Here is a 26,247-nt window from a genome sequence, read left to right as displayed (position 1 = left end):
CTCCATCTATCATTCGACATTTAGAACCTCAAATAGGAGACGTTTTAAAAGAAAGATTTGCTGATTTCCAATTTGACGAATCAAATTTCCCGTCGTTAGGGGGGGATAAGCCAAAACTTGAGGAACGCCGTGAAATTTCATGGAATACACCATCACTAGCACACTTTGATCCTCGTACAAAACAATGTGAACTTGAGGTTCAAAGAATCATACAGTTACAAAATATTGCAAACCTACTGATACAAGTAAGGTAACAAAATCACATATACCTGCTGCAAATACTCCTGCGAGAGTAAGTATCCCAGAAGGACATCATGATAATCATTCAACGATATACTTAAAGCGTGGAAGACCTCTTGGTGCAAAGGATTTAGTTCCGCGAAGAAAGAGATCAATAGTTGGCATTCCGGAAAAGCCATTCTCTCTGAAACATTGATTGAGCAATCAAATACTGATACACAAGTTGCACCTGAAGAGGCACATGAACCTCAAAACAATGAGATCTCTATAAACTATGTTGGTACAAGACAAAACTGGGATAAGAATATAATTATTCCTGATAGTAAATTTGCTTTTACAGTTGATTTGGATGTCATTGAAAATATTGATGATCCTGAACCATAATCTATCAAAGAATGTCGTCGTAGAAAAGATTGGCCTAAGTGGGAGGTTGCAATCCAAGCAGAGTACAACTCATTAGTAAAACGTGGAGTCCTTGGTCCTGTTGTTGTAACTCCTGAAAATGTAAAAGTTGTGGGATACAAATGGGTATTCGTACGAAAACGTAACGAGAAAAATGAAATTGTGAGATATAAAGCTCGACTCGTTGCACAAGGTTTTTCACAAAGACCAGGTATTGATTATCAAGAAACTTATTCTCTAGTGATGGATGCCACCACATTTCGGTTTCTTATTAGTTTGGAAGCTTCATAGAAGCTTGAAATGCGTCTTATAGATGTAGTTACAACTTATCTTTATGGGTCACTTGATAGTGACATTTATATGAAACTTACCGAGGGATTTCATATGCCTGAAGCAGACAAGTCCAAAGATCATAGTGTATACTCAATAAAACTTCAAAGAGCTTTATATGGACTAAAGCAATCTGGAAGAATGTGCTATAATCGCCTTAGTGAATATTTACTGAAAGAGGGATATACTAATAATGCTATTTGTCCATTGTTTTCATTAAAAAAATCCAATTCTGGGTTTGCTATTATTGCAGTATACATTGATGATCTAAAATTTTTGGAACTATAAAAGAACTCAGTGAAACTGCTGCTTACTTGCAGAAGAAATTTGAGATGAAAGATCTTGGTAAAAATAAGTATTGTTTTGGTTTAAAAATTGGGCATGTCTCAAATGGGATATTTTTCCATCAATCTACTTACACAGAAAAAATCTTAAAACGATTTTATATGGACAAAGCACATCCACTGAGTCCCCCTATGGTTGTGAGATCACTTGACGTGAATAAAGACCCATTTCGACCTAAAGAAGATGGTGAAAAACTTCTTGGCCCGAAGTTGCATATCTAAGTGCAATTGGTGCTCTTATGTATCTTGCAAATTGCACAAGGCCAGATATTGCATTTCAGTTAATCTGTTAGCTAGATACAGCTCTGCTCCAACTCGAAGACATTGGAATGGAATCAAGCACTTATTACGTTATCTTCGTGGCACTATTGATTTAGGCTTATAAATCTAAATCAAAACTAATTGGGTACATAGATGCAGATTATCTTTCAGATCCACACAAATGACGATCACAAACTGGGTATTTGTTTACTTATGGGGATACAATTATATCTTGGCGGTCAGTGAAGCAAACAATTTCAGCTACATCTACAAATCATTATGAACTAGAGCAAGTCTTATGGTGGAATCCATCCATCTTCCACGCCACCTCAGCACTTGGAACTGTGGATGGAAGCGCAAGTGTAATGGTTGAATAGTAGAAACGCTATTCTTAATGGATCTAAAAAAACGCAATTAAGAATGGAGCTAAAAAAATGCTATTAAGAATGGAGCTTTTTTCTCAGCCGTTAGATTTCAACAACTCATTTTAAATCTACGGATAAAAAAACACACACAATTCTTAATGGCGTTTTTTTAGCGGTATTCTTATTAACGTTTAACGTTATTCTTATTGGCGTTCAGATGGATTTCACAAACCCTTCCACGAAATCGTGAAACCTTGCTTGGATTTTCTGTGGAAGACCCCAACTTGGAAGCCACTAGACTTGACATTCCATGGTTTTTCCACACTTGGAATAGTTTGGATTCCACCATAAGACTTGTTCTAATAGCAATCCATGAAGCAAGCCGTGAGAGCGTCTGGTTAAGGTCAGCAATACATCATATTCAAGAATCATGTGGACTTCCTTCAACTAAAGATTCACCAACAATATTATACGAAGACAATACTGCTCGTATTGCACAACTAAAGGAAGGATTCATCAAAGGTGATCGAATAAAGCACATCAGTCCGAAGTTCTTCTCCTCACATGATCTACAAAATGATGGTGAAATTGATATCCAACAAGTATGTTCAAATCACAATCTAGCAGACCTCTTCACTAAGGCGTTACCAACTTCTACATTCAAGAAATTAGTTCACAAGATTGGAATGCGTCGACTTAAAGATTTGTAGGCCAAGATTTCGCTGAAGTATCCATCAGGGGGAGCAACATTAGGACTTAAACGCGCTGTACTCTTTCCTTCGTCAAGGTTTGTCCCACTGGGTTTACTTGTCAAGGTTTTAATGAGGCAGCATATGCGTGTCCAACACTGTTCTGAGTCTCACACATTTCAGGTTTTTTCTCTATTGATTTTCCTGATATATTTTTGTGACTTAGACACAGTGGTCATCAGGGGGAGTGGTATAAACGTTTATTTATGTTAATAACATCTAGGGTAAATCCCGTTTATTACCGGGATGCCCTTGTGTCTAGCCTATATAAATAGAGGTTGTATACTCCCTTTTCTACACACATTAATAAGAATTCTTCTTTTCTCTCTACTTTCTCTATTTCTTTCCTCGTGTCGCACTATTTATATACTCCCTCCGTCCCTAATAAGATGACCTACTTGGTTTTAAACTTTGTCCCATAAATGGATGACCTATTTCGCTAATCAAGGGATATTTCTAAAACTATCCTTTTAATTGATTATTTTTTTCTATAAGAAATATGTATAATTTGATAGTCATGTTTATATTCGTTGCGTATGTGTTTTAAAATGCTTTTCAACGGTATAAAGTTTATAAAAAACCGTGGTATAGTTTAAGAGATAAATCGTTTCTAAATTTTACTAATTATTGCCCATAAAGATATAATTGTAAAAAATAGTTAAATATACTCAACTTTCCTCCTTGCCTTAAAATTTGTGCAAATTACAACTAGGTCATTTTATTAGGGACGGAGGGAGTATCTCTTTGGATATTTGTCTTTCACAGGAATCAATCACATCCAATCGGGCACTTTCGGATATGATTATCGGTACCGTACCGTATGAAAATGACTTCGGAAGGGGTATTTGGTAATTAAGTTTAAAAGAACCATAAAAAAGAACGGTCCGCGAGTTATAACCCCAGAGGTGTCACCATCCTTCCACAAAAAACCCATCAAAACAAAAGTAACACAAAAACCCCATCAAAACAAAATTAACACAAAACCCTCAAATTTAAATGAAATAAAATTTGATGAAACCAACATTTAAAATTGGAGTTTTTGAATCAATTTTTAAAAATTTGAGATTTTTGTATCAATTTTGTTTACGATGGAGTTTTAATGGATCCCAACATTTGAATGAGATTTTTGTACCACAAGTTTGATCACCTTGGTTTTTTATGACTAGTTTTGTAAAAAGAAAACAAAAAAAACACATTTACACCCCTAAAACAACTCGCTTTATTTTCGGGTAGAGAGAGAGTGCGTTTAGGGAACTGAGATTTTGCTGGAGTTACAAGGGATTACAGCTCAATCCACTCACTTCTAGTAGTAGTAGTAGGATTGAAGAAAAATAAAATATATCCATCCAATTCTAGTTTTCCTTTCTCTCCAAGTATAATGCTCAACTAATACCCTTTTCTCATCTTCCTCTTTTTATCATCATCATCATCATCAGTGCAGTAGTAGTAACAGTGCTGCTTTTTGCACCAATCTTTAACTTAAATCATTCCATTTACTCCCAACCTCATTTCCACTTCTGTAACTCAAAAAAAGGGTGGTTATGAGTGAGACTTAAGTGATGTTTTTAGGTTTGAGTTATTTCACTCCGAATGATGGTTTCTAGGGTTTCATTTTCGATCTGCTTTGTTTTTATGCCCTAAACGAACCAACTCTTCTTTCCTGACACCAAAAGGTTCGTCCTCTTTTTATTGTTGGAGTTATAGATTTCATTTTCTTCTTCCCTTTTTCCGTGTTCTTAACTGTTATGCTGTGAATTTGTGTTCTTTTTGTTCTGATTTCACTGTTGTTACATTGTATTTTAATCACTATCATTGGAGATTAAATTGACTGGATCTTATTAAGAAACTAGTAAAAGAAAGAGAATTATATGAGGTTCGTTTATTTTTGAGTGACATTAAGTTATTATTGAAGTATTTTAGGTCTGCATCTTTTTTCCGGAGTAGGGGAAAGTAGTTGAACGACTCCTAATGAAGCACTTCTCTAACCAGCTTGCATGTTGTTAGTTTACAAGGTTGGTCTGGTGGGTTTCTAGGGATTAATAATGTGGATAAAATAGAGTTTTTTATGTTCTATTTCAGAAACGATTATTCTATTTTCTACTGTCATTTCAGCAGCATTTTGTTTTTTGGCCAAATAATGAATTTAGTGATTGCCATTGTATCAAGGGAAGGTGAGTGAACAGTGTATAAGGACATACTGAGAAGAAAGTAACTATTCAGGAACTTCAAGCTCTAGCTCTACAAACTGTATATAGTATTCAAAAAACCTATGTATCAAATAGTCTCTAATGTAACTTTCATTGCAGTGAATGCATAATAACTGGATCGAATGGCAATAATAATCTGAAGTTTTGGTTTCTATGTTTCTTGTGATTATATTAAGTGATCCAATCTTCTGATTAGTACGTTCTCTGGTAGATATGAGTTTCACGAGACTCCTTCAAACTCTATGAACACAGAAATTTTCACATGGGATATTTTTGGTCTCTTGCTTTAACAGTACAAATTAGAAGTTAACAGCAGTTCATTGCCTACCTTTCGTATGAAAACTTTATCTAAGTTAAAGATTTTAGGTAACATTTTTTGAAACTCAAATGCTGCGAAGTTATGCATTTTCGCTGTATTTTTTGAAATATGAGCGAAACATAATCAAGTTAAGATCAGGACACTTCATGGGATGGGCACCGTTATATGAAATATCACTAGAGAATGTTCGTAACATGTAAGCAAAAGTAACCACAAAAATAAACAGCAAGAAAACGACACGGTCTTCGACTCTTGAAAGGAAAGAGGTATAGAATCTTCCATGCATTTTCCATACTTGGTTGGCATAACATATGGGTTATATCACACCTCAGTTTATTCAGATTCTTCTTCTTATTACCTTTGCGCTTCGTTGCTTTTGGTATTAGTAAAATGATGCCTCTTTCCTTTAAACTATTTGTACTGCACTAAAGTCCCAAAACTGTATGTTTGCGAAAGAGTGACATCCAGCATTGCTGCATTATTGTAGCGTTTTTTTTTTTTTTTTTTTTTTTTTTTTTTTTTTTTTTTTTGTGTCATTGTAGCAATTTGTGGGTGTAAACGTTAAGTTCTGCTTATTTCTCACGAATAATGCTCATATGTAGTACTCATTTTTCTGGGTTGGATTTTAGTTGCAGATGATGGACGAATTATCATCTAATGGACAGCGCTTTAGAAAACTCCCACGGCATTCTCTTCTTGGGAATTTGGAGTTGGATCCACTGGTAAATTTATTATCAACTGTAATCGAATGGTTCAGCCTTTAGTTCAAGAATTTGGTTTTTTAGCGTGATTATAAATTTGGCAGCACTCTTGATCACCCTTGTTTATTGTCACCGAAGGTTTAATATTTCATTCATCTCAGAGACTTTAAGGAAATGCTGTCAAGTAAATAACTCAGTATTTGGGATTGGTGATCTCTGTGTTGACAATTGACGTTTTACTTTTCGTGTTCTGCCTCCGAGACCTTGAAACACACACACAAATATGGTAGTTAACTTCGTGGCCTACACAGAACCTGTCTTAAAAGCTAATTCCTACTGACTGAAAATTAAGCCTGTTATAAAGGTACATGGGCAACAAAAGAGAGAAGATGGATAACTCAATTTCAATATCTATGACTTATGCAGATTAGTTAGTATGTATTTTACATTCACATTTACAGAAAACAACTACCAAGATCTACTTCTGGGAATCAAAACTGTTTGTGTATGTATCAATTAAATTTGATAAACATGTATCTGCGCAAGCCCTTCATGCTAATCAATAAAATATGTCCAAAACACACTTGTACGAATCACGTGATCATAAACACATGCAAGAACAACCTTGGTATTCATCTTCATAACTTACGAGTCAATCGCTTGTATACACACAAATACCTTGCTGAACTTTCTTCATCCTCATAGTCGTACCATATGTGGAAACATAGTCACCGACCAATTTCATGCATATCCTGACGCATAGAACAATATGCCGACCCATATGCAAGGATACATAGGTGCAAACAGCTCAATTCTGCTTCAAGTAACACTCTCTCAGATTAATTACAAGTTTGCTTTACTGTCAGCCTCTGTCATTGTATACCGATATAGTTATTGAACCTGAAGGTATCGAAAATCAAAAAGCAAAAAAGTTCCTGTTCTCTCTACTAAATTCAACATATGTTTTCTGTTAACAGCTGAATGAAAACTTGGAGCAGTGGCCACATCTGAATGAATTGGTTCATTGCTACAAAGCTGATTGGGTGAAGGATGAAAGCAAGTATGGGAACTATGAAAGCATTGCTCCTATTTCATTTCAAAATCAAATTTTTGAAGGGCCTGATACTGACATCGAGACGGGTAAGGAGACATGGGGTGCAAGTGTCATTTCTGAAATTTCAACCTAGAATCCGCGATCGGAATTACCGATGCATTAAACTGGGTGATCAAAGAACTTAGGTTCAATGGTTTGTGCCTCTAAAATATCTTTTGCCTTCTGAAAGGGAGTTAGTAATATATGTGATTGAACTTCTGCATGAATGTGTAACATGTTCTCCTCTTATATTTAATGGAAGAATCTTCTCTAGTTTCCTTTTCAATAATCTTATTAATAAATTCAGCAGATAGGTACATGGTGATTAGTTAATGCTTCCGTGGATGCAAACTTAGTTGACGTTTGTTGTGACTTGGGCAGATCCCCAGTATCTTCCTTTCTTTAAAAAGAATAAAAGATGAATAACAAATAAAACAATGAGTTAGAAGAATAAACTATATGCGTCCTTTGTGTTTCCTCTTACTTACTATCTGGCTGCAGAGATGCGTCTTGCAAGTGCAAGGCATTCTGCTACCGAAGATGCTACTGATGATGACGTCCCTAGTACTTCAGGAAGGCAATCGTTAGAGGGTATTACATCTGACATCTCATTCTCACATGTTTTAAAGGTGAGACAAAAGTGGAACTCTTGGTTTTCTTGTAGTAGAGCGTGAGTAGCGTACCTAATTTCGTTCGTATACATGCTAGAAGTGTTGCATTTCATAGTTGTCTCTGCAGATTACTTCTCAATTAGAAAACTTGTTTTTGGTGAATGCTTCTGTATTTTCTTATTTAACTTCCGTGAAATTATGTCACTTTCTCCTAAATGCTCATATTTGTAAGACGTTCAATGATAGTTGGGTTAGTGTCATGGATACCAACAACGTAAGCACGCCCACTTTTCTAGTTTCATTGTATGACTTCTGGAACTGCAGTATGATATGATATCTGGGTGACTGCATAGTTCGAAATGGCCACAGTTACATTTGAAGGAGGCCAAGATGTAGTTGAAATTAATGGAAGATGGATTGAACTACACATTAGTATCCAGAGATCTTGCAATATTTGAGTCTTATAATTTTCACATGGGAGGATTCTTTATTTTGTTTTGGATGTTCTGAAATTGTAGCCCTTATTGCGATTGCTGGGAGATATGACTTATGTATTCTTATACAGCAAGTAAAGTTGTAGGAACAAAAAGGCATGACTTTCTTTTGCCTTTTATAGATCATGATTTAACCAGTGTATTGAAAAAAAATGCTCTAGTTCCTAGGATGGAAATTTCAGTTCAATCAGGTGTGTCATGGTCTTTGAGCAGTGTGCTTAACGTTCCATTGTCATTATAGTAAATTTCCATTTAATGTTTTTATTCAATGAATATATGTCGCAGCATTTCGGTGAATCTCCATTGCCTGCTTATGAGCCAGCTTTCGATTGGGAAACCGAGAGGTCAATGATAATTGGGCAAAGGACGCCAGAAACTAAGACACAATCTGGCAGGTTTAACCTTTGACTATGACCTAAATCGTTTATTTGATCGATACACAGTTAGCTCTTGGTACTCTTTATGTTTGCTAGACTCTGCTACTGTACTTCATTATTATTTTTCGTTACTGATGCTCTTTTCTTTATCTCAGTGGGTTGAAGATTTCAGTGAAGATTTTGTCCTTGTCATTCCAAGCAGGGCTAGTCGGTGAGTCTGTTCATAAATGTACTAATATTGGGTTATCCTGTTATTTCGGGTCATTTGTTATTCCAAGCTAAGTACCCTTAACCAGTATATAAAAATGGTTGCCCGGTGCATGAGGGTTGACCTTTAATAACAGACCTTGGATTTTGTGCTTCAATCACGAAGGTTTTGACTGCTCATGCTCATGCTAATGCTATGGGTAGCTATCAATGGAGCTTGTTTTGTCTTCTTTTGGTCCATTTGATTTTTGCTTTTGCTTCCTGTTTGCTAATTATCTGAAACTTCACCCTCTATGTGTTCTATCTTCAGATCCTGGATTTCTTAACTTGAGAATTTTAACTTGTTTGTTGTTCAACTTTTACAGTCACTTGTAGTAGGACATAGAATAGAAATAATTTTATTCAATCACATTTGAAATGTATTTATTGTGGGTAACTGTTGATTAGTATTGTAACCTATAAAGGATCAAAACTTTCGCTTTGTGATTGCATGGTTCCCGTGTACAAACTAATCTTGGTTTTATGATATCAGTTTAGTTATGACCCAGAGCTTGTAACTATGTAATTTTAGTTTCTTTGGTACACACTTCAGAATAAAGTAAAAAACACAACACATCAACCGTTAATACATCACAAACCACAGAAACATAAGAAATTCTTTTCTGAAACTGAACATTGTCATGGTAAATCAAATTATACTGTATTCATGCCTGTAATTAGTTGACTTCAGTCTTCGATGATAATGGTTATTACCTTCTTAGAGTTTTTTCAAAATGTGGACATGAATATTTTGAGGTTTCTGATCATTCCTTGTTGAGACTAAAGTTTTTTAAATGCCTTTTACTAACCATGAGTGGATCTAACTCTGTTCCTGCTTATATTGTAGAGCCATTCTATGGTACAATCTGCTTATATAATAGGGAAAGGAGAGAAAAATTATCGGAGGATTTCTATTTTCATGTGCTACCGGCTGAATTGCAGGATGTAAGCTCTGGCTGCATTATATGATTGTTTGCCGTACACATTCTTTTTAGGATCTCGGTTGCGTGTCCATGCATTAAATGTATGTCATGCCCTTAAATTTTTTTTTCTTCTAACTGCATAACATTTTCATTTTGTCATACAACAGGGTAGACTTTCTTCTGAGCATCGGGGTATTTTCTCTTTGGATTCCCCATCAACATCAGTTTGCCTGCTTATACAGTTAGAGAAGCCCGCCACAGAAGAAGGCGGAGTCACCCCTTCTGTGTATTCACGCAAGGATCCAGTAAGTTGAAGCACATCAAGTGATTTTGTTTTAGTACAGTTGGTACCTGTTTGGGTATATTTGAATTCTGATTCCCTAAGGTTCCTGTAATCTTTATAGTGTTAACTTCAGATTCTCTGTTACCCCTGTATTTGAAAAATGATGAACTGAGCCACTAAGGAACATCTGCGGTTCAGTGTTTCATGCTACAGTCTAGATTGATCTCTGATCACCTGGGTCTTTGTTGATAAGAGCTGTACATATGAGAATTTCAGCTCCTGAATCATCATCACTTAGATCTAAACATGATAATAGTTTACCTTCCGCTGATAAAAGATTCATACCTATCATTAACATGTTCAACAGCTGTAATACTGATCTCTGATATAGTTTATACAACATACTCAATGACAACAGATATTACCCTTAGTCAGAATTTTGTGGAGATAGAACACACCATCATAAACACCATGGTAACAAGCATCAAACATAGCAGAAACATTTCTAATAATCTTTATGGAATTAGCAAGAAGAAAATAGAAAGAACGTTTAGTCTCACTTAAGGTTTTGACTTGGACTTCTATTTCCTCGTGCTTAGAACTATGGATAAAATGTTAGGAGAGAGTCTAAGCCAATGGCCATGTGTCATCCAACCTTTCCATGTCACCTTAGGTATTACTCAACCTTAATTTAAAATTTTAAACTAAACTAAGCGAGGGCAACCTTAAGCTAAACTAATTAGATATGTACTTAAGCTAAACATAGATTGCTGCGTAAACCATGAAATGCAACATGTTGAACTTCGGAAACTACATGCTAGTTCAATTTTTGCATTTATACCGGCCACAGTCATTCTCTTTTGTTCAAGGATTTTTTGTTGTTTAGTTTTTTGTTAAGTAATTAGGGATTCTGTGTAAGATCTCATTCCATGGTTACTATACTATTAACAGGTTCACTTGACCGAAAGAGAAAAACAGAAACTTCACGTATGGTCTCGGATCATGCCTTATCGGGAATCTTTCTCTTGGGCTATGGTTCCACTGTTCGATAACAACATTGCTTCTTCTTCTGGTGGTGCTGCCTCCCCCAGCAGTCCACTTGCTCCTGGTATATCTGGATCTGGTTCCTTTGATATTATTGCTGAACCTGCGACTAAGATTGGCTTAGACGGGAAGCTGGCTAGGTCTTCTGACAGGAGTTCTTTCATTGTCGAAATATCAAACCTAAATAAAGTTAAAGAAAGCTATACAGAGGACTCCCTTCAGGTGGGCAATACTTGTTTCTGATCTTCCTAGGAATGTAGCACTTCCTGTTTCTTGTTGTGGAATTTTCAGCCAATTTTCTATTACATGTAGGAAAGTTGATTAGACAAGTGCACTTGCTCTTTCTTATGTGTAAACTATGAATTCCACTCGATGGGTTGTTGCATATCAACTGATCTCTGAGTGAATTAACTGGAACTTTTCCTTTGCTATATATATGGTATATCTAGTGTGAAAAAGCTTAAGTTAACATTGTATGAGTAATATATACTTACATTTTTTACTTAGGATCCTAAACGAAAGGTCCATAAACCCGTGAAAGGTGTACTAAAACTAGAGATCGAAAAGATTCAGGTCAGCCGGGTTGAGTTTGACAATATTTCAGAAAGCGGAAGTGTGACCAATGATTGCGTTGATGCCGGGGATCGTTTTGTTGATTCTGCTGCTATTAAGGGTCTGAGCAGCAGTGATGGACCACATAATGGCAATTCCTTCCACAACGGAAAGCACATACATAGAAATGGTTCAAATGTTCTTGGTAGTACTGCCGATTTCAGTTCTGATGATGTGAGTACTAAACCCTTACTCTATTCCCTGATATATCTGATTAGGAAGTTACAATCTGATCAATATTCATATCATGGAGCAAACTCATTAGAGCAATCATATTTCTCATGGTCTCTAAGCTCACTGGTTATTTGTTCTTCACCTACCCGGTAACCGGGGTTATGAAAATCATCAGTTCCTGCCCAAATAGTTGAAATTCTCTCAAATAATTGGATTCTTGATTGTTCTGGCATATCAGTAAAATAATAAACTGAAGTTAGTCCTGATAGCTTGTAATGGAAATGTTATAAAAAACTATATCTTTTCCAAATAAAGAAATCTACATTTTATATATCTTATTTGTTGCTATATGGATAATGTAAGTTGAATCAAGGTGATGATTTTCAAGCCATAGTTTTGTACATATTGGTTGGTATGAATAACATCTTCTGATTGATGAGCACATGTTTTGTACTGGCAGTTCCAAGCTTTTGACTTCCGTACAATGATAAGAAGCGAACCTTTTACACAACTTCTTCACTGTCTGTATATATATCCGTTAACTGTCAGTTTGGGCCGGAAAAGGAACTTGTTTATACGTGTTGAGCTGAAAAAAGATGATGCTGATCCGCGCAAACAGTCTTTGGAGGTAATTTTCCTTTTAAAACTTCGCAAGTAATCTGCCTTCACAATATGAAGATTCCCATACATTTGCATTGATGTTCTTTGTACAGGCAATTTATCCAAGGAATTCAGGAGAACCACTCCAGAAATCTGCCCACACACAAGTTGCTGTTGGGGTCAGAGTTGCCTGTTACCATGATGAGGTTAAAATTTGCCTTCCTGCCATTTTCACACCTCAGCAGCATCTCCTATTTACTTTCTTTCATGTTGACCTTCAAACAAAACTCGAAGCTCCAAAGCCTGTAAGTCATGATTTTGTTACTCTAACACTCAATAGTCCTAAGCGACCTAGGTTGTCGCTTCAGTTTATGTCTTAACTTCAGCAATCTGTAATAAGTTTTAGGCAATTTTAGATCTTCCAAGCTCGTTATATCCGCTTTAGTAGTCTAATTCTGTTTTTTCTTCTTGTTTTTAATAAATTGGAGATTGTTTATCTACTGTAAAGTTTGAGTTGTTAACTTTACTTTTCAATTTCTTGTACGTGTTTAAATTTGCAGGTGGTGATTGGATATGCCGCCCTTCCACTGACAGTACATGCTCAGTATGTGATACTTTTATTTGAGTTACACATGCCCTTATCAATATTTATGGTGTTAGTAACTACTACAAGTATACTTAAATATCAGACATGATAATTTTTTTGATGTTTATCTATTGGAGATCTATTTAAGCTCCAATTATTTTATTAGATCTATATACATGGAGTACCGAGTTGTAAACCTAGATATTAATTCTAGTAATTAGGGTTGATAGTTGATAAATAATCTGAATGGACTATGTCACCATTTGTAGTCCTCACACATCATATACATATTCATGTCTATTTTTAAATTCATCCTTTTTGAAATTGCCATGGAAATATCGGGTTTGTATGATTTAATATAGTCAAGTTGCATTCCCCCAGCTCAGAACCTTACCTGCAATTGTATTTCAAGGACGTTGGATTGTATAATTAATTACATGACTTTGCCAAGAAGACTTCTATAACACATCATGACCCAATATTATTTGTTTCCATATTACATGTACAAATTCGTGTCGAAGTCGTAATATATTTTTGGTACTAGCAGTCTTATCATTTGGTTCTGCTTCTAGGATAATTGGATAAAATATATATCATATTTTCATCAATAGGGTCTATTTCTTTTCTTTTCTTTTTTCGCTGAAAAGGTTCACGAATTTGCTATTTCACAGTGAATTTTGTTGATACCTATGTGATGGCTTGATGAATCAGTGATAATCGCATTCTTATGTTTGACTTCAGGATGCGATCTGAAGTTTCCTTACCAATTATGAAAGAACTTGTTCCTCATTATCTGCAAGATGGTGCCAAGGTAAAAAGTGGAATAAATTCGAAAATAGAGAAACATATCTGTTTATTATAATATATAGGAGCACTCTTGCAGTCTCATACCCCCTAGCAATCCATTTGGTAGCCTACGGAACAGTTTTCTTGTTTTGAGCAGACAGTCTATACTTTCATAGATGCATCCAAGAACTGCTAACATTCTAGAATGAGGGAAGCAAAGCCAAACTACTGTGAATGGGTCTGCTGTCTTGATGCTCTTACTTAGTAGTTTGACAAATTGTTTCTTTGGAATTGAGTATCTAATGAGCAATTTGAATCCGATTGTTTTACAGGAGAGGCTGGATTTCCTGGAAGACGGGAAAACTGTATTTAGATTGCGGTTAAGACTATGTTCCTCTTTGTTTCCAATTAACGAGCGTATTAGAGATTTTTTTCTTGAATACGATAGGCATACACTCCGAACGAGTCCTCCTTGGGGGTCTGAGCTTCTTGAGGTACTTATTCGAAAGTTATGGAATATATTCATGCGTTCAAGTGGTTTATATAATACTTATCTTTATCATCAACTCAGTATATAATTTAATTTCAATAGCCTACACTATTAGTTAGTGTAGAAGACCACCCCGAGTTTTGTCACACATGAGAAGGTGCAGAAGGCCGGTTTTTGGTCATTTTCGTGCTTTTAAAATTCTCCTTTCACTTTATCAGTCATACAGTACTGGCATGCGTAGAGTTATAACATATATAACATAGTGTCCAGTTGTTTATGTTTTTAAGAATAACTTAGTTGTGGTGAAACCATGACGAGTCGTGTTTTTTTGTCTGTTTTGGAGTTTCTTAATAAGGATGTATGCGATGCTTTTATGCAGGCAATCAACAGTCTGAAGAATGTTGATTCATGTGCGCTGCTGCAGTTTCTGCAGCCCATACTGAATATGCTTCTTCACCTTATAGGTGATGGTGGTGAAACCCTTCAGGTCGGTGAGCAAATATTGCTCTGACTCTTGTTGTCTATAGTCTTTTGTTTCAATATGCTTCAAAGTTTTTGTGTTCAAATAGCTACTTTAAAACTTGGAATCTCAGAGGCTCGGATTTAATTGTTTCCAGGTTGCAGCCTTTCGAGCTATGGTCAATATTTTAACTCGGTATGATTCTTAATCGTGTTTACTGCATTGTTTCATGTTGTGTATCATTCTTATCATATAGCAGAGGAGCTGTTCGAACCGTTTTTGGTTGGTGTTCCATTATTATGATTGACCATACAGTAGTTCTGTGTCTTTCAGACTATAAACTAATAGATCGTCCAATTGGGTATGGTAACAGAAGTCATTGGTTGTTAGAAGTAGGTTTTCCAGGAATGTAGATGTAGCCTATGATAACAATGATACACCTACGTGGGTTGAATACTAATTAGGGTGGTCCAGATGGGCTAGAATGAGCAGAAACACTGAGAAAAACAAAAGACCTGCATATGTAGTTGTCTTAATAGTTCTGTGCCACATCAGTCATAAGTTACTTCTTTGTTTTGAGGTCTAAGCTGCTGCATATACATGATGCATGACATTAACATTTATCCATTTTGGGATCTAAGCAGTGCACACAATATACATACACATATTTTAACAATACCATGTGCGAATACCTGCTTAAGTGTCCTCAAAACATCAAACACTGTCCGTTTCTGACATGAAGTGCATCGAGAAAGTGGAGGATTCTTGTTAGATAACATATGATATATACCAGCAAATTACAGTAAATCTGTGTGATGGAGAAGCAATTTAACTTTGTTAGATTCTGAGCTAATGCTTGCGACGTCTCTCTCTCTCTTCTCTCTCTCTCGTTTTGCGATGCGTTTGGAGGCTAATATTTTTTGACCTACCTCATCATAGAATCTTAAGGGCAGAGAGCACTATTTTGTTTAAACGGAAAATGGGTCATTTGTCCAAATATTTTTAAATCACGGTTCAAATGGACGAGTAAAAAATAGTTTGGGTGAAATGGCCAAAAAAAAAATAGTAAGGATGAAACCAGTTTCATCCTAGCTTAAATTTAAAAAATAGCAAGGATGAAACTGGATACATCCTGTGTAAATTAAAAATAAGAAAAAATATTTGAAAATGGGCACGATGAAACTGGTTACATCCTGCCTATTTTTACATTTTTGTCCATTTAAACAGTATCAAAATCTAACTGTCCATTTCACCCAGAAATTGTTGATTTTGGTCTTTTTAACCAATTTTGTGTTGTGTTGTGTTGTTTAAAGTGGTAAGAATTCTCTTTTCTTGTGGTCCTATCAACATTAAGCACTTTGCCACGTGTTGGCAACTTAGGAGTCATGCAAATACTCCTTGGCCTTTTCCGGGCTATTGCGAATCAATAGGTCTCTTCAGAATTACCATGTGCGAATACCTGCTTAAGTATCCTCAAAACATCAGACACTGTCCGTTTCTGACATGAAGTGAATTGAGAAAGTGGAGGATTCTTGTTAGATAACATATGATATATACCAGCAAATTACAGTAATTCTGCGTGATGGAGAAGCAATTTAACTTTGTTAGATTCTAAGCTAATGCTTGCGACGTCTCTCTCTCTCTTCTCTCTCTCGTTTTGCGATGCGTTTGGAGGCTAATATTTTTTGACCTACCTCATCATAGAATCTTAAGGGCAGAGAGCACTATTTTGTTTAAAGTGGTAAGAATTCTCTTTTCTTGTGGTCCTATCAACATTAAGCACTTTGCCACGTGTTGGCAACTTAGGAGTCATGCAAATACTCATTGGCCTTTTTTTGGGCTATTGCGAATCAATAGGTCTCTTCAGTGACTGGTCCCTTTTGTGGAGTGTTATTCTGCTTTCTGTAATTTTGATTATGCACACACAAGTGGTGGGCATTGGCTAGTGAATTTCATTTAATTTACTGAAAGGCATTTTGCAGGGTGCAACAGGAATCATCAGATGGCGCGGAAAGAAATCGATTTCTTGTCAACTATGTCGATTATGCATTTGATGATTTTGGCGGTCGCCAATCACCTGTTTATCCGGGCCTGTCCACAGTGTGGGGAAGTCTAGCTCGCAGTAAGGTAAAGTTAGAAAGATGCACCCTGGGTTTGCTTTTACTTTTCCATTTTCCTTGGGAGCTTCTTCATTATCAAATCATCACAAGCTCAAAAAGTCCATCCAATTATGTAGACATCTAGATATGATGTTGTGAAGGACAAGGACATGCAAAACTTGAATTCTGCCACGAAACTGGGTGATGCAATTAAGGTCCAAGAGTTGATGTAATAGTTAGCATTATTTATTATTAGAGATTGTTGTTGCTAATGGAAATCTGCGCATGTTAGAAATTGAGAAATTTCAGAAATCTTTCAGTGTAAAACGTGAGAAGCATCAAATTTTAGTATGCTAAATCTGGAACTTTTGCTGATATATGTATATATATGTTTGAATGTTGTGAAAGATACATAGAATTTTTTACTCACAGCTTATAATATTAAAAATGGTCTGTAAGAATTGATTGTTAGAATCTGCAATATGTTACTCATGTTCTACCTATAACGTAGGTTGTGAAATCCAGTGTGCTAAGGGAAGCTTCTTTACATGCTTAGGCTCCTTTACTCTTCTTGGCAAACTCCACAAGTAGTGCAAATGTACATTTATTTTATTTATATTTGACCTTATCTGATGCAGGCAAAAGGCTATCGTGTTGGACCAGTTTATGATGATGTGCTGGCAATGGCTTGGTTTTTTCTGGAGCTAATTGTAAAATCCATGGCACTGGAGCAAAACCGTCATTTCTACCATTCTCTTCCTCTAGGTTAGCAAGTAGTTGAAGCTTGTGGCTACAGTGCTATTTAAATCAATATACACCTAGAATGTGTGACTTCTGTTTTGTTACTTTGCCGATGCTGCAGTAAAATGTATAATTTTTTGTTTGTGCAACTTTTTGGTTAATTATGCTTCAGGTGAAGATGTCCCGCCATTGCAGTTGAAGGAGGGTGTATTCAGATGTATCATGCAGTTGTATGATTGCCTTCTTACGGAGGTGCATGAGCGATGCAAGAAGGGATTAAGCTTGGCAAAACGCTTGAACAGCAGTTTGGCTTTTTTTTGTTATGATCTTCTATCTATTATTGAGCCTCGTCAAGTCTTTGAACTGGTGGGTTGACTTTACTTTTATCTGGAACTCCGGGGTTGAAAGGTTGATATTCTGTCTGCAACACATGACTGTATTTGGTGTTCTCATGATAGGCAATCCAAAAATTATAGCCCATTTCTACTGCTTTATAGGTCAGAAGTGAAGGCCATCTTTTGCATCACATGTCTTCTTTAGCGATTCTAATGTGCAAAATGTATGTTGTAAATTGTATGAGGTTTGTTTTCATATTATTTGTCTTTGTCAACAAGGTTCAATGACTTAGCTGTCTGGGTCAAGCTACTCGAGCTATAACTTGTGCTTCTTGTTGGAGCCACTCAATTATGACCTTTTTCTCCAAAATGTAAACGAAACGTTAAACCATATGCTTTTCACCATTCAGAACTTTGTCTGATGAGATATGAAATCCTATCTCTGATGATACTATCTCAACTTTCAGAACATATTTGACCATAACCTTTATTAATTTCGTTGTATTGGATTGGTAGAAGTAGGCATCCTTACTGTTAGGAATAAGTATAACAAGTCAACTGCCTGATGGAAACCATTGTAGAATGTATGTTTGACTTATTACAATACCTTTTGGAGAGGCTAAAGTTCCTCTTGTAGTTTTATCTCGTTTCAAGGTAATAAAATTTCGTTTCCTTTCTACAGGTGTCGCTTTACATGGACAAGTTCTCTGGGGTCTGTCAATCAGTTTTGCATGAGTGCAAGCTTACTTTTTTGCAGATAATATGTGATCATGATCTTTTCATTGAGATGCCTGGCAGGGATCCTTCAGATAGGTGCCTAATATCAACTTTCGTGATTTAAAGATACTGATACAATATTTTTGTGTTAACTACACTTGGTCATATGACATAATCTGTCAATTTCAGTTCATTTAGATCCACTGATTTTAGTGTGGAAAGCATATTGTACATATCATATGTTGATGTTCTTCAAACTGTCTTTCTTTATACCTTATTTTACACTTGCTGATAAGCTCTTCCCCAAAACTGTATCTGTGTTTGGAATGTTAAGGTACATGCATGTATATATTTTGAGTTTGTTGTCTTACTATTTTGTTAACATGTGCACTGATAACATTAATCTGTCGTTTTATGTCCGTAGGGCTAGGGAAACTTACAATGGCTAGTAAATATGTCCAGTATTTATGTTACATGTTACACATGTACTTTTATATCTAGTTACCTTCTCCTAAACTCTCCTGTCTGACACAGGCAGTGTTTATATTCTGCCTTCTCCGTGTTTCCTCAGGTGAGTGGGGGGTTATGGACTTTCTCTGTATTAAAGTACTTGGTTAATTCTTGCAGGAACTATCTTGCATCAGTTTTAATACAAGAACTTTTCCTTACCTGGGATCATGATGATATATGTCAACGAGCTAAAGTGAGTTGCTTGTATCAATTATCAAATCTCTAATGAATACCTTCATTGTCATTTCTTTTACTTGTTCCATTTGTTCTTGAGTTTGCTGTCTCGTATGGTTTCTCTCATTGACTTAAGTCTAGTACCAATAACTTCCATTTCTTATGTCTGTAGGCGGCTAGGATCTTGGTTGTTCTCACTTGCAAGCATGAGTTTGATGCTCGATACCAAAAGCCTGAGGATAAATTATACATTGCGCAGCTATACTTTCCACTTATTGGACAGGTATACAGCATCAGTAATAATACTTCCTACTTTCAACTTTTCATAACTCTGTTATCTCTTTATTGCTACGATTTCTCTAAGCAGAATAGCAAGGTGTCTTTAATTTAGATCCATAACAGTACATACTACCTAGTCATGCAACTGCAGAATTTGAACTTCTGGAAAAATCTGATATAATATACACAGTTATCACTGGAAACCATCTGAATTGAGATGGTGGCAAATTCTGAAATACTGATCTTGTCTAGGAGGACCCTTCTGGATAAAGTTGCATAAACGCAAGGATAGTGTCCTTTTGAGATTTTTCATTACGTTGTCTTCTGCAATCCCCATCTCAAAGCTGGTACGGATCCTGGATTTACTGATTCTGGAAATTACTTGCTGGGCCCCTGTGAAGTAAAATTAGGTACATTAGAATTCCCATCAGCATGCATCTGATCTGTTCCTAAGTATCACAACATTCTCTACTACTGGTCCTAGTGATTCTTGAACAAGTCATAATTGTTTGACCAAGAAATAGGTACATTACGTTGGTTTTAATAAACGATTTTGAACCATCTGCTCATCAAGTGATTCAAACCTCAGACCTCTTGGTACAACCACCAAGTGTCTGACCAACTCAGCTGTTGGACACTGATAAGTTCTGTTTATACTTACTGACTCTTGATGTATAAAACTTTATTACTTTATTCTATAATATAAAGTTAACGGTTGAAATTAAGATCGATAGATGGTGAGGTTTGCTATCTCGAATTACATTCATTTTCTGTAGGAATGTAGAGTCTTATAAGAGGAATATATCATCAAAATATTATACTTAAATTCATTGTCGTTTGGGTTTTGCGGAGAAAATGGCGCAAATCTTGTCTGACCTTGTCTATCTAAGAGTGTCCATGGATCCTCCCTCTTACTTGATATAGTTATAAGATTGTTTTCATAAAGATTACCACTTACAAAAAAAAATAAAAAATCATAAAGATTACCACATACATGTTACATAGCTTTAACTCATATGGCAAGGGATTAATTCTGAAACTTCCACAAAACTTGTCATGTACTTTCATGACTATTTTGTTTGATTATTCAATTAACGGATAGTACTATTACTTTGATTAGCATTCATCAATAAGTTTTGTATTTAAATGTTTGATCCTCATTCTCTGTGGTATAATGCTTGCAGATCCTAGATGAAATGCCCGTCTTTTACAACTTAAATGCTATTGAAAAACGTGAAGTATTGATTGTCGTGATGCAAATTGTACGAAATCTGGATGATGCATCTCTTGTCAAAGCTTGGCAACAAAGCATCGCTCGAACCAGACTGTTTTTTAAACTCCTGGAGGAGTGCCTTGTTCTTTTTGAGGTTCAAACCTACCTTAAGTTGTTACTTCGTTAAAATATAATCGTATCTTGGGATTTGTAATTGTAACCATTCCAGATGTCAACTCATCTACTGTTGTATGCCTTCTCATCTTCTCCTTTTCAGTAATTGTCTTCACATCAACTATTTTGGTGGTCATCAATTAACTGCATCCATCAACTGTTTCTTGAATCTCTAGTTGTCCGATAAATAGGGCTGTAGTTGCTTAAATATGCAGCTGTTTAAGTATATTTGGACAAAATAAGTGTGGTTATCGGGTATAGGGACACTGACAATCTATGTGTCGCGTACTCAGAAAGATGTCCTACCTCTTGGTCTAGTGTTTTGACTATTCAGTTATAAAAGCATGTTCATGAATTTTGCTTGTATTTTTAAATCGGGGTACAGTGGATCCTGATCTCATATGTATTTTGGTCTGTCTGTTGTCCAGATTTCCCGTATTATGTCTTCTTCCAAGATACCTTATGTATTTGATTTAATTTTATATATTTTGCAGCACAAAAGACCAGCTGATAGCATGCTTATGGGATGTAGTTCTCGCAGCCCGGATGGAGAGGGATCTGGCTCCCCCAAATACTCAGATAGGCTTTCGCCTGCAATAAACAACTATTTGACTGAGGCATCACGTCAAGAAGTTAGAGTATGATCCTTTTGTCTATAGTTTGCATCTGTTTCTTATGATCCCCTGACGTGTATATGGAATTCCATTCTTGTTACTCTTGAGGAAAATTGGATATCTACTTATATCCATATATGATTCTGCATTAATTTCTGGATATATCTTCCTAGCTAAGTTTTGTAATATTTGGATGGAGTAAGTGCTGTAGTTATAATCATTCCTGGGTCCAGCAAGTAGCTGGTTTTGAAATCTATGCTAGGATTTCTCCTTGATTACAGCATCATTCCGTAGAAATATCCTTTATTGTACCTATTTTAGGTTTCTGAAACTTTTATCCTGAATCTCTTCCACGCAGTCCCAGACAACGCCAGAGAATGGGTATTTGTGGCAGAGAGTCAGTCCCCAACTAAGTTCCCCAAGCCAACCATATTCACTGAGAGAAGCCCTTGCCCAGGCTCAGTCTTCAAGGATTGGAACATCAACCCGTGCACTAAGGGAGTCATTGCACCCAATATTAAGGCAAAGGCTGGTACGTCTCTTCTAATCTGTGAAAAGGTCTTCGTTTTACTTTTTGGTCTAATCTGATGTTCAAGCCACATAATATTCAGGAACTCTGGGAAGAAAACTTGAGCGCTGCTGTCAGTCTCCAGGTTTTAGAAGTAACCGAGAAGTTTTCCACAGCTGCAGCATCTCATAGTATTTCTACAGATTATGGGAAATTAGATTGCGTCACATCATTATTTGTTAACTTCTTTTCACAAAGTCAGCCTCTTGCTTTTTGGAAAGCGTTGGTTCCTGTATTCAATAGTGTTTTTAGTCTTCATGGAGCAACATTAATGGCGAGGGAAAACGATCGGTTTTTAAAGCAGGTTGCATTCCATCTTCTCCGGCTTGCAGTTTTTCGTAACGATAGTATAAGGAAAAGAGCAGTAACCGGGCTACAAGTACTTATCAGGGTGAGATTCTTACTTCTGACTTTTCATGATTGTGCCTATCATTGTGATATCTTCTGACTTCTAGTTGTTTGTTGCAGAGTTCCTTCTTTTATTTTATGCATACAACAAGGTTGAGAGTAATGTTGACAATTACCTTGTCTGAGTTAATGTCTGAAGTACAAGTAAGTCAAATGAAACCTGATGGATCACTCGAAGAGAGTGGGGAAGCTCGTCGTCTTAGGAAGTCCTTGGAGGAAATGGCTGATGAAGATAGAAGTCTTGACTTATTGAGAGAGTGTGGGCTGGCTGAGAGTATTCTCAGAGCAGTTCCCGAAAATTCGGCAGAGGATAGGTGGTCATGGTCAGAGGTAAAATATCTGTCCAATAGTCTCCTTCAGGCCCTTGATGCGAGCCTGGAACATGCTCTCGTGGTAAGTTTCTGTATCACATGTATTTTCCACACTTGGTCTCCAGCAAATAGTGAAACTAAACAAGAACGTAAATACCGGGGCTCTGTTATGTTCTGTAAAAGGTAACTATCTTTGATTTTTAATTTTCCAGGCTACTGTGGTGAGTGTGGATAGATATGCAGCAGCTGAGACCTTCTATAGACTTGCAATTGCATATGCTCCTGTTCCAGATCTTCATATAATGTGGCTGTTGCATTTATGTGATGCACATCAAGAAATGCAATCTTGGGCTGAAGCTGCCCAATGTGCAGTCGCTGTTGCTGGTGTAATTATGCAGGTTAGTATAGTTGATTGATAAGTTATCATATTAAGAGATCCAATTACTCGTCTGTTTGTTTTCTGATCTAACACAGTGAACTTAATTCACCTTGAAAGACAACAACTCTTACTTATATTCACAAAAGTGTTAAATGCTATAATTAGGTCTTGAGTAATTAATTTTAACAGGAATCTAACATAAAGTTTTTCTGAAGGCTCTTGTTGGAAGAAATGATGCTGTATGGACTAGAGATCATGTGGCTGCATTGCGCAAAATCTGTCCTATGGTCAGCAATGAGATAACTGCAGAGTCTTCTGCAGCCGAAGTAGAGGGTTATGGTGCATCTAAACTCACAGTTGACTCCGCTGTGAAATACCTTCAGCTTGCCAATAAGCTTTTCTCTCAAGCCGAACTCTATCATTTCTGTGCGAGTATTCAGGAGCTGATAATTCCTGTTTATAAAAGCAGGAGGGCATTTGGTCAGCTTGCAAAATGTCACACCTCCTTAACTAGCATTTATGAATCGATTCTTGAACAGGAATCCAGTCCCATCCCTTTCACCGATGCAACATACTACCGTGTTGGGTTCTATGGCGATCAGTTCGGGAAGCTTGATAGAAAGGAATATGTATACAGAGAACCTCGTGATGTGCGGCTAGGGGACATAATGGAGAAGCTTAGTCACATATATGAGTCTCGGATGGACAGCAACTACTCCCTGAACATAATTCCTGATTCTAGACAAGTTAAAGCAAATGAGTTGCAACCTGGAGTTTGCCATTTGCAGATCACTGCTGCCGACCCTATTATGGAAGACGAAGATCTGGGCAGTAGAAGAGAGAGAATCTTCTCTCTTTTACCCGGAAGCATGCGTGCACGTGTGTTTGATCACTTCTTGTTTGATACCCCATTTACCAAAAATGGTAAAACCCAAGGTGGATTAGAAGACCAATGGAAGCGCCGAACTGTACTGCAAACAGAAGGTTCATTTCCAGCGCTAGTGAATCGGCTCTTGGTCGTTAAATCTGAGTCACTTGAGTTTTCACCAGTAGAAAATGCTATTGGGATGATTGAAACTAGGACAGGTGCATTGCGTAATGAGCTGGAAGAGCCACGTAGCTCTGAAGGGGATCAACTCCCACGCCTCCAAAGTTTACAAAGGATACTCCAGGGCAGTGTTGCAGTTCAGGTATGTATTATTGGAGTTTCCAAACATCTCATCCTCAAAGCCGTTTAATGCTTTTCTGCATGAAAATATTAGACAATTGCAAGAATCCAATGACATGGGATCTGAAAATATATACTGTTGGGGGTATGCAGGTGAACAGTGGAGTCTTGAGTGTGTGCACAGCTTTTTTGTCTGGTGAGCCTGCAACTAGGTTGCGGTCACAGGAATTGCAGCAACTTATTGCTGCACTTCTTGAATTCATGGCAGTTTGTAAGCGAGCAATAAGGGTACACTTCAGGTTGATCGGGGAAGAAGATCAAGACTTCCACACACAGTTAGTAAATGGGTTTCAATCCCTTACGGCTGAGCTTTCTCATTACATCCCAGCCATTCTTTCAGAGCTTTGATGGTCTTCACCATCTGTGGGAGTTCGTTGTTCATATTTTGTTTTTTTTATTGTTATTTGTTTTTTTCGGTTAATTTTTTGGTATTTCTTGCCTGCCCAGGGTTTGGTATATGATTAGATGTCTTGTGAGATGTATATACTATCCTCGATACCACTCCACGTGTTTGTAAAATGCAATGTATTTCCATTTTTTCTTCCAAGTTATTATTCTCTAATTACATGTCTCAAGTGTTTTGCTCTAAAAAATATGTCTAGTGTTGTTGACGAGTATTCTTTTGTAATTTTGTTGTTTATGTAGTATAACTAGAGTTTCCTTATCAAGATAAGGACCAATCATTGCATTGGAACTTGTAAAACACAATTAAAAATCAAGAGAGAAGATGAATCTTTGCATCGAAGAATGCAAATTTTAATTGGTTTTTCACCAAAAAATACTTGAACTAAATAAAACCAAAACACTTGTACTTCAAACAAGCAGAGCACCAAACAATACAATGAACAAATTGTGTACAGACTGCTTCAGAAAAAAAAAAGGAAAAAAAAAAGTGCACTAACCACCGCTGCAGACCTGCAACACTAAGAGCCTCTCCAATGGAATATATGTGAAGGAAAAAGTCCTGCAACACTAAGAGCCTCTCCAATGGAATGTATGTGAAGGAAAAAGTCTTAATCCACGTAGGATCCATAACCATATTTATAAAAAATCATCTCCAACCCATTGATGTGAAGATGATGTGGCAAAAAAAAGAAGATAAACATCCTCGTGAACCTCTAGTTTTAGACATTCACTTAGAGGATGTCTTCCCATCCTAGTCACACTTTTGTCAATAAAAATCATTGCAAAATAAAAATGGAAAGGATTTTAACCAATTCTATGCCTACAAATAAGCAAACATATAATAGAAAACTTTATGGGTTGGAGATAGAACTTTATTTTTCCTAATATTTAGGATTTTATACTCAAAGGATCTCTCAGAAGTGATGCCACATATGAAATATTCACATTCACCATTGGAGAAGCTCTAACTGGTGGTATTGAAAGAGTTTGCAATAGACATGCAACAATAACGACTGGTATTGAAAGGGTTTCTGATTTGCTGTTACTAAATTCAAGGAACTGGAGCTTAAACTTGTTAAACAAATTGTTTAGTCCGGATATAGTTCACTGTATTTATTCAGTATATCTCAGTTTGGCAGATGGTGATGTGGATATTTTAATTTGGTTTTTTACTTCCTCAGGTAAGTTCTCAACTAAATCTTGTTATAGAGAATTCTCCTTCATCTGACTATCTCAACTAAATCTTGTTATAGAGAATTCTCATTCATCTGACTATCGAGCTTTCTCATGAAAGAAATTTTGGTCCTTTTCTAATCTATTTCCGAAGATTCAAATGTTCATCCGAAAAATAATAAATAATGGCATAACTTTGAAGATGGATATCAACAGATTTGT

The 26,247-nt window shown here is 36.5% G+C and overlaps 1 protein-coding gene across 3 annotated transcripts; it reads left to right on the top strand.

Annotated features, from left to right (window-relative positions):
- The first annotated feature begins 3,904 nt into the window (after positions 1-3,904).
- On the top strand, positions 3,905-25,022 carry LOC113294733 (guanine nucleotide exchange factor SPIKE 1-like). Of its 3 annotated transcripts, none has more exons than XM_026543114.1 (31): positions 3,905-4,364; positions 5,853-5,939; positions 6,896-7,058; positions 7,513-7,640; positions 8,402-8,511; positions 8,649-8,704; positions 9,587-9,684; positions 9,830-9,967; positions 10,897-11,211; positions 11,497-11,775; positions 12,236-12,403; positions 12,489-12,680; positions 12,936-12,979; positions 13,703-13,772; positions 14,080-14,241; positions 14,617-14,724; positions 14,855-14,892; positions 16,680-16,824; positions 17,435-17,561; positions 17,710-17,903; positions 18,555-18,685; positions 19,217-19,292; positions 19,446-19,556; positions 20,737-20,919; positions 21,434-21,577; positions 21,912-22,085; positions 22,165-22,512; positions 22,590-22,922; positions 23,053-23,238; positions 23,435-24,409; positions 24,541-25,022. In XM_026543114.1, the coding sequence occupies exons 2-31, from the start codon at positions 5,853-5,855 to the stop codon at positions 24,793-24,795; spliced, it is 5,538 nt and encodes a 1,845-aa protein (XP_026398899.1). In that variant the 5' UTR covers positions 3,905-4,364; the 3' UTR covers positions 24,796-25,022. The 3 variants fall into 3 exon arrangements, with proteins under 3 accessions (XP_026398899.1, XP_026398904.1, XP_026398895.1); XM_026543119.1 differs by having other exon boundaries at positions 5,847-5,939; positions 21,434-21,571; XM_026543110.1 differs by having other exon boundaries at positions 5,847-5,939.
- The last annotated feature ends 1,225 nt before the right edge of the window (positions 25,023-26,247 follow it).

Source organism: Papaver somniferum, chromosome 1 (assembly GCF_003573695.1).
Source record: "Papaver somniferum cultivar HN1 chromosome 1, ASM357369v1, whole genome shotgun sequence".
NCBI lineage: Eukaryota > Viridiplantae > Streptophyta > Magnoliopsida > Ranunculales > Papaveraceae > Papaver > Papaver somniferum.
The sequence above is the reverse complement of the archived record's forward strand: the minus strand, read 5'-3'. Positions and strand labels throughout refer to the sequence as shown.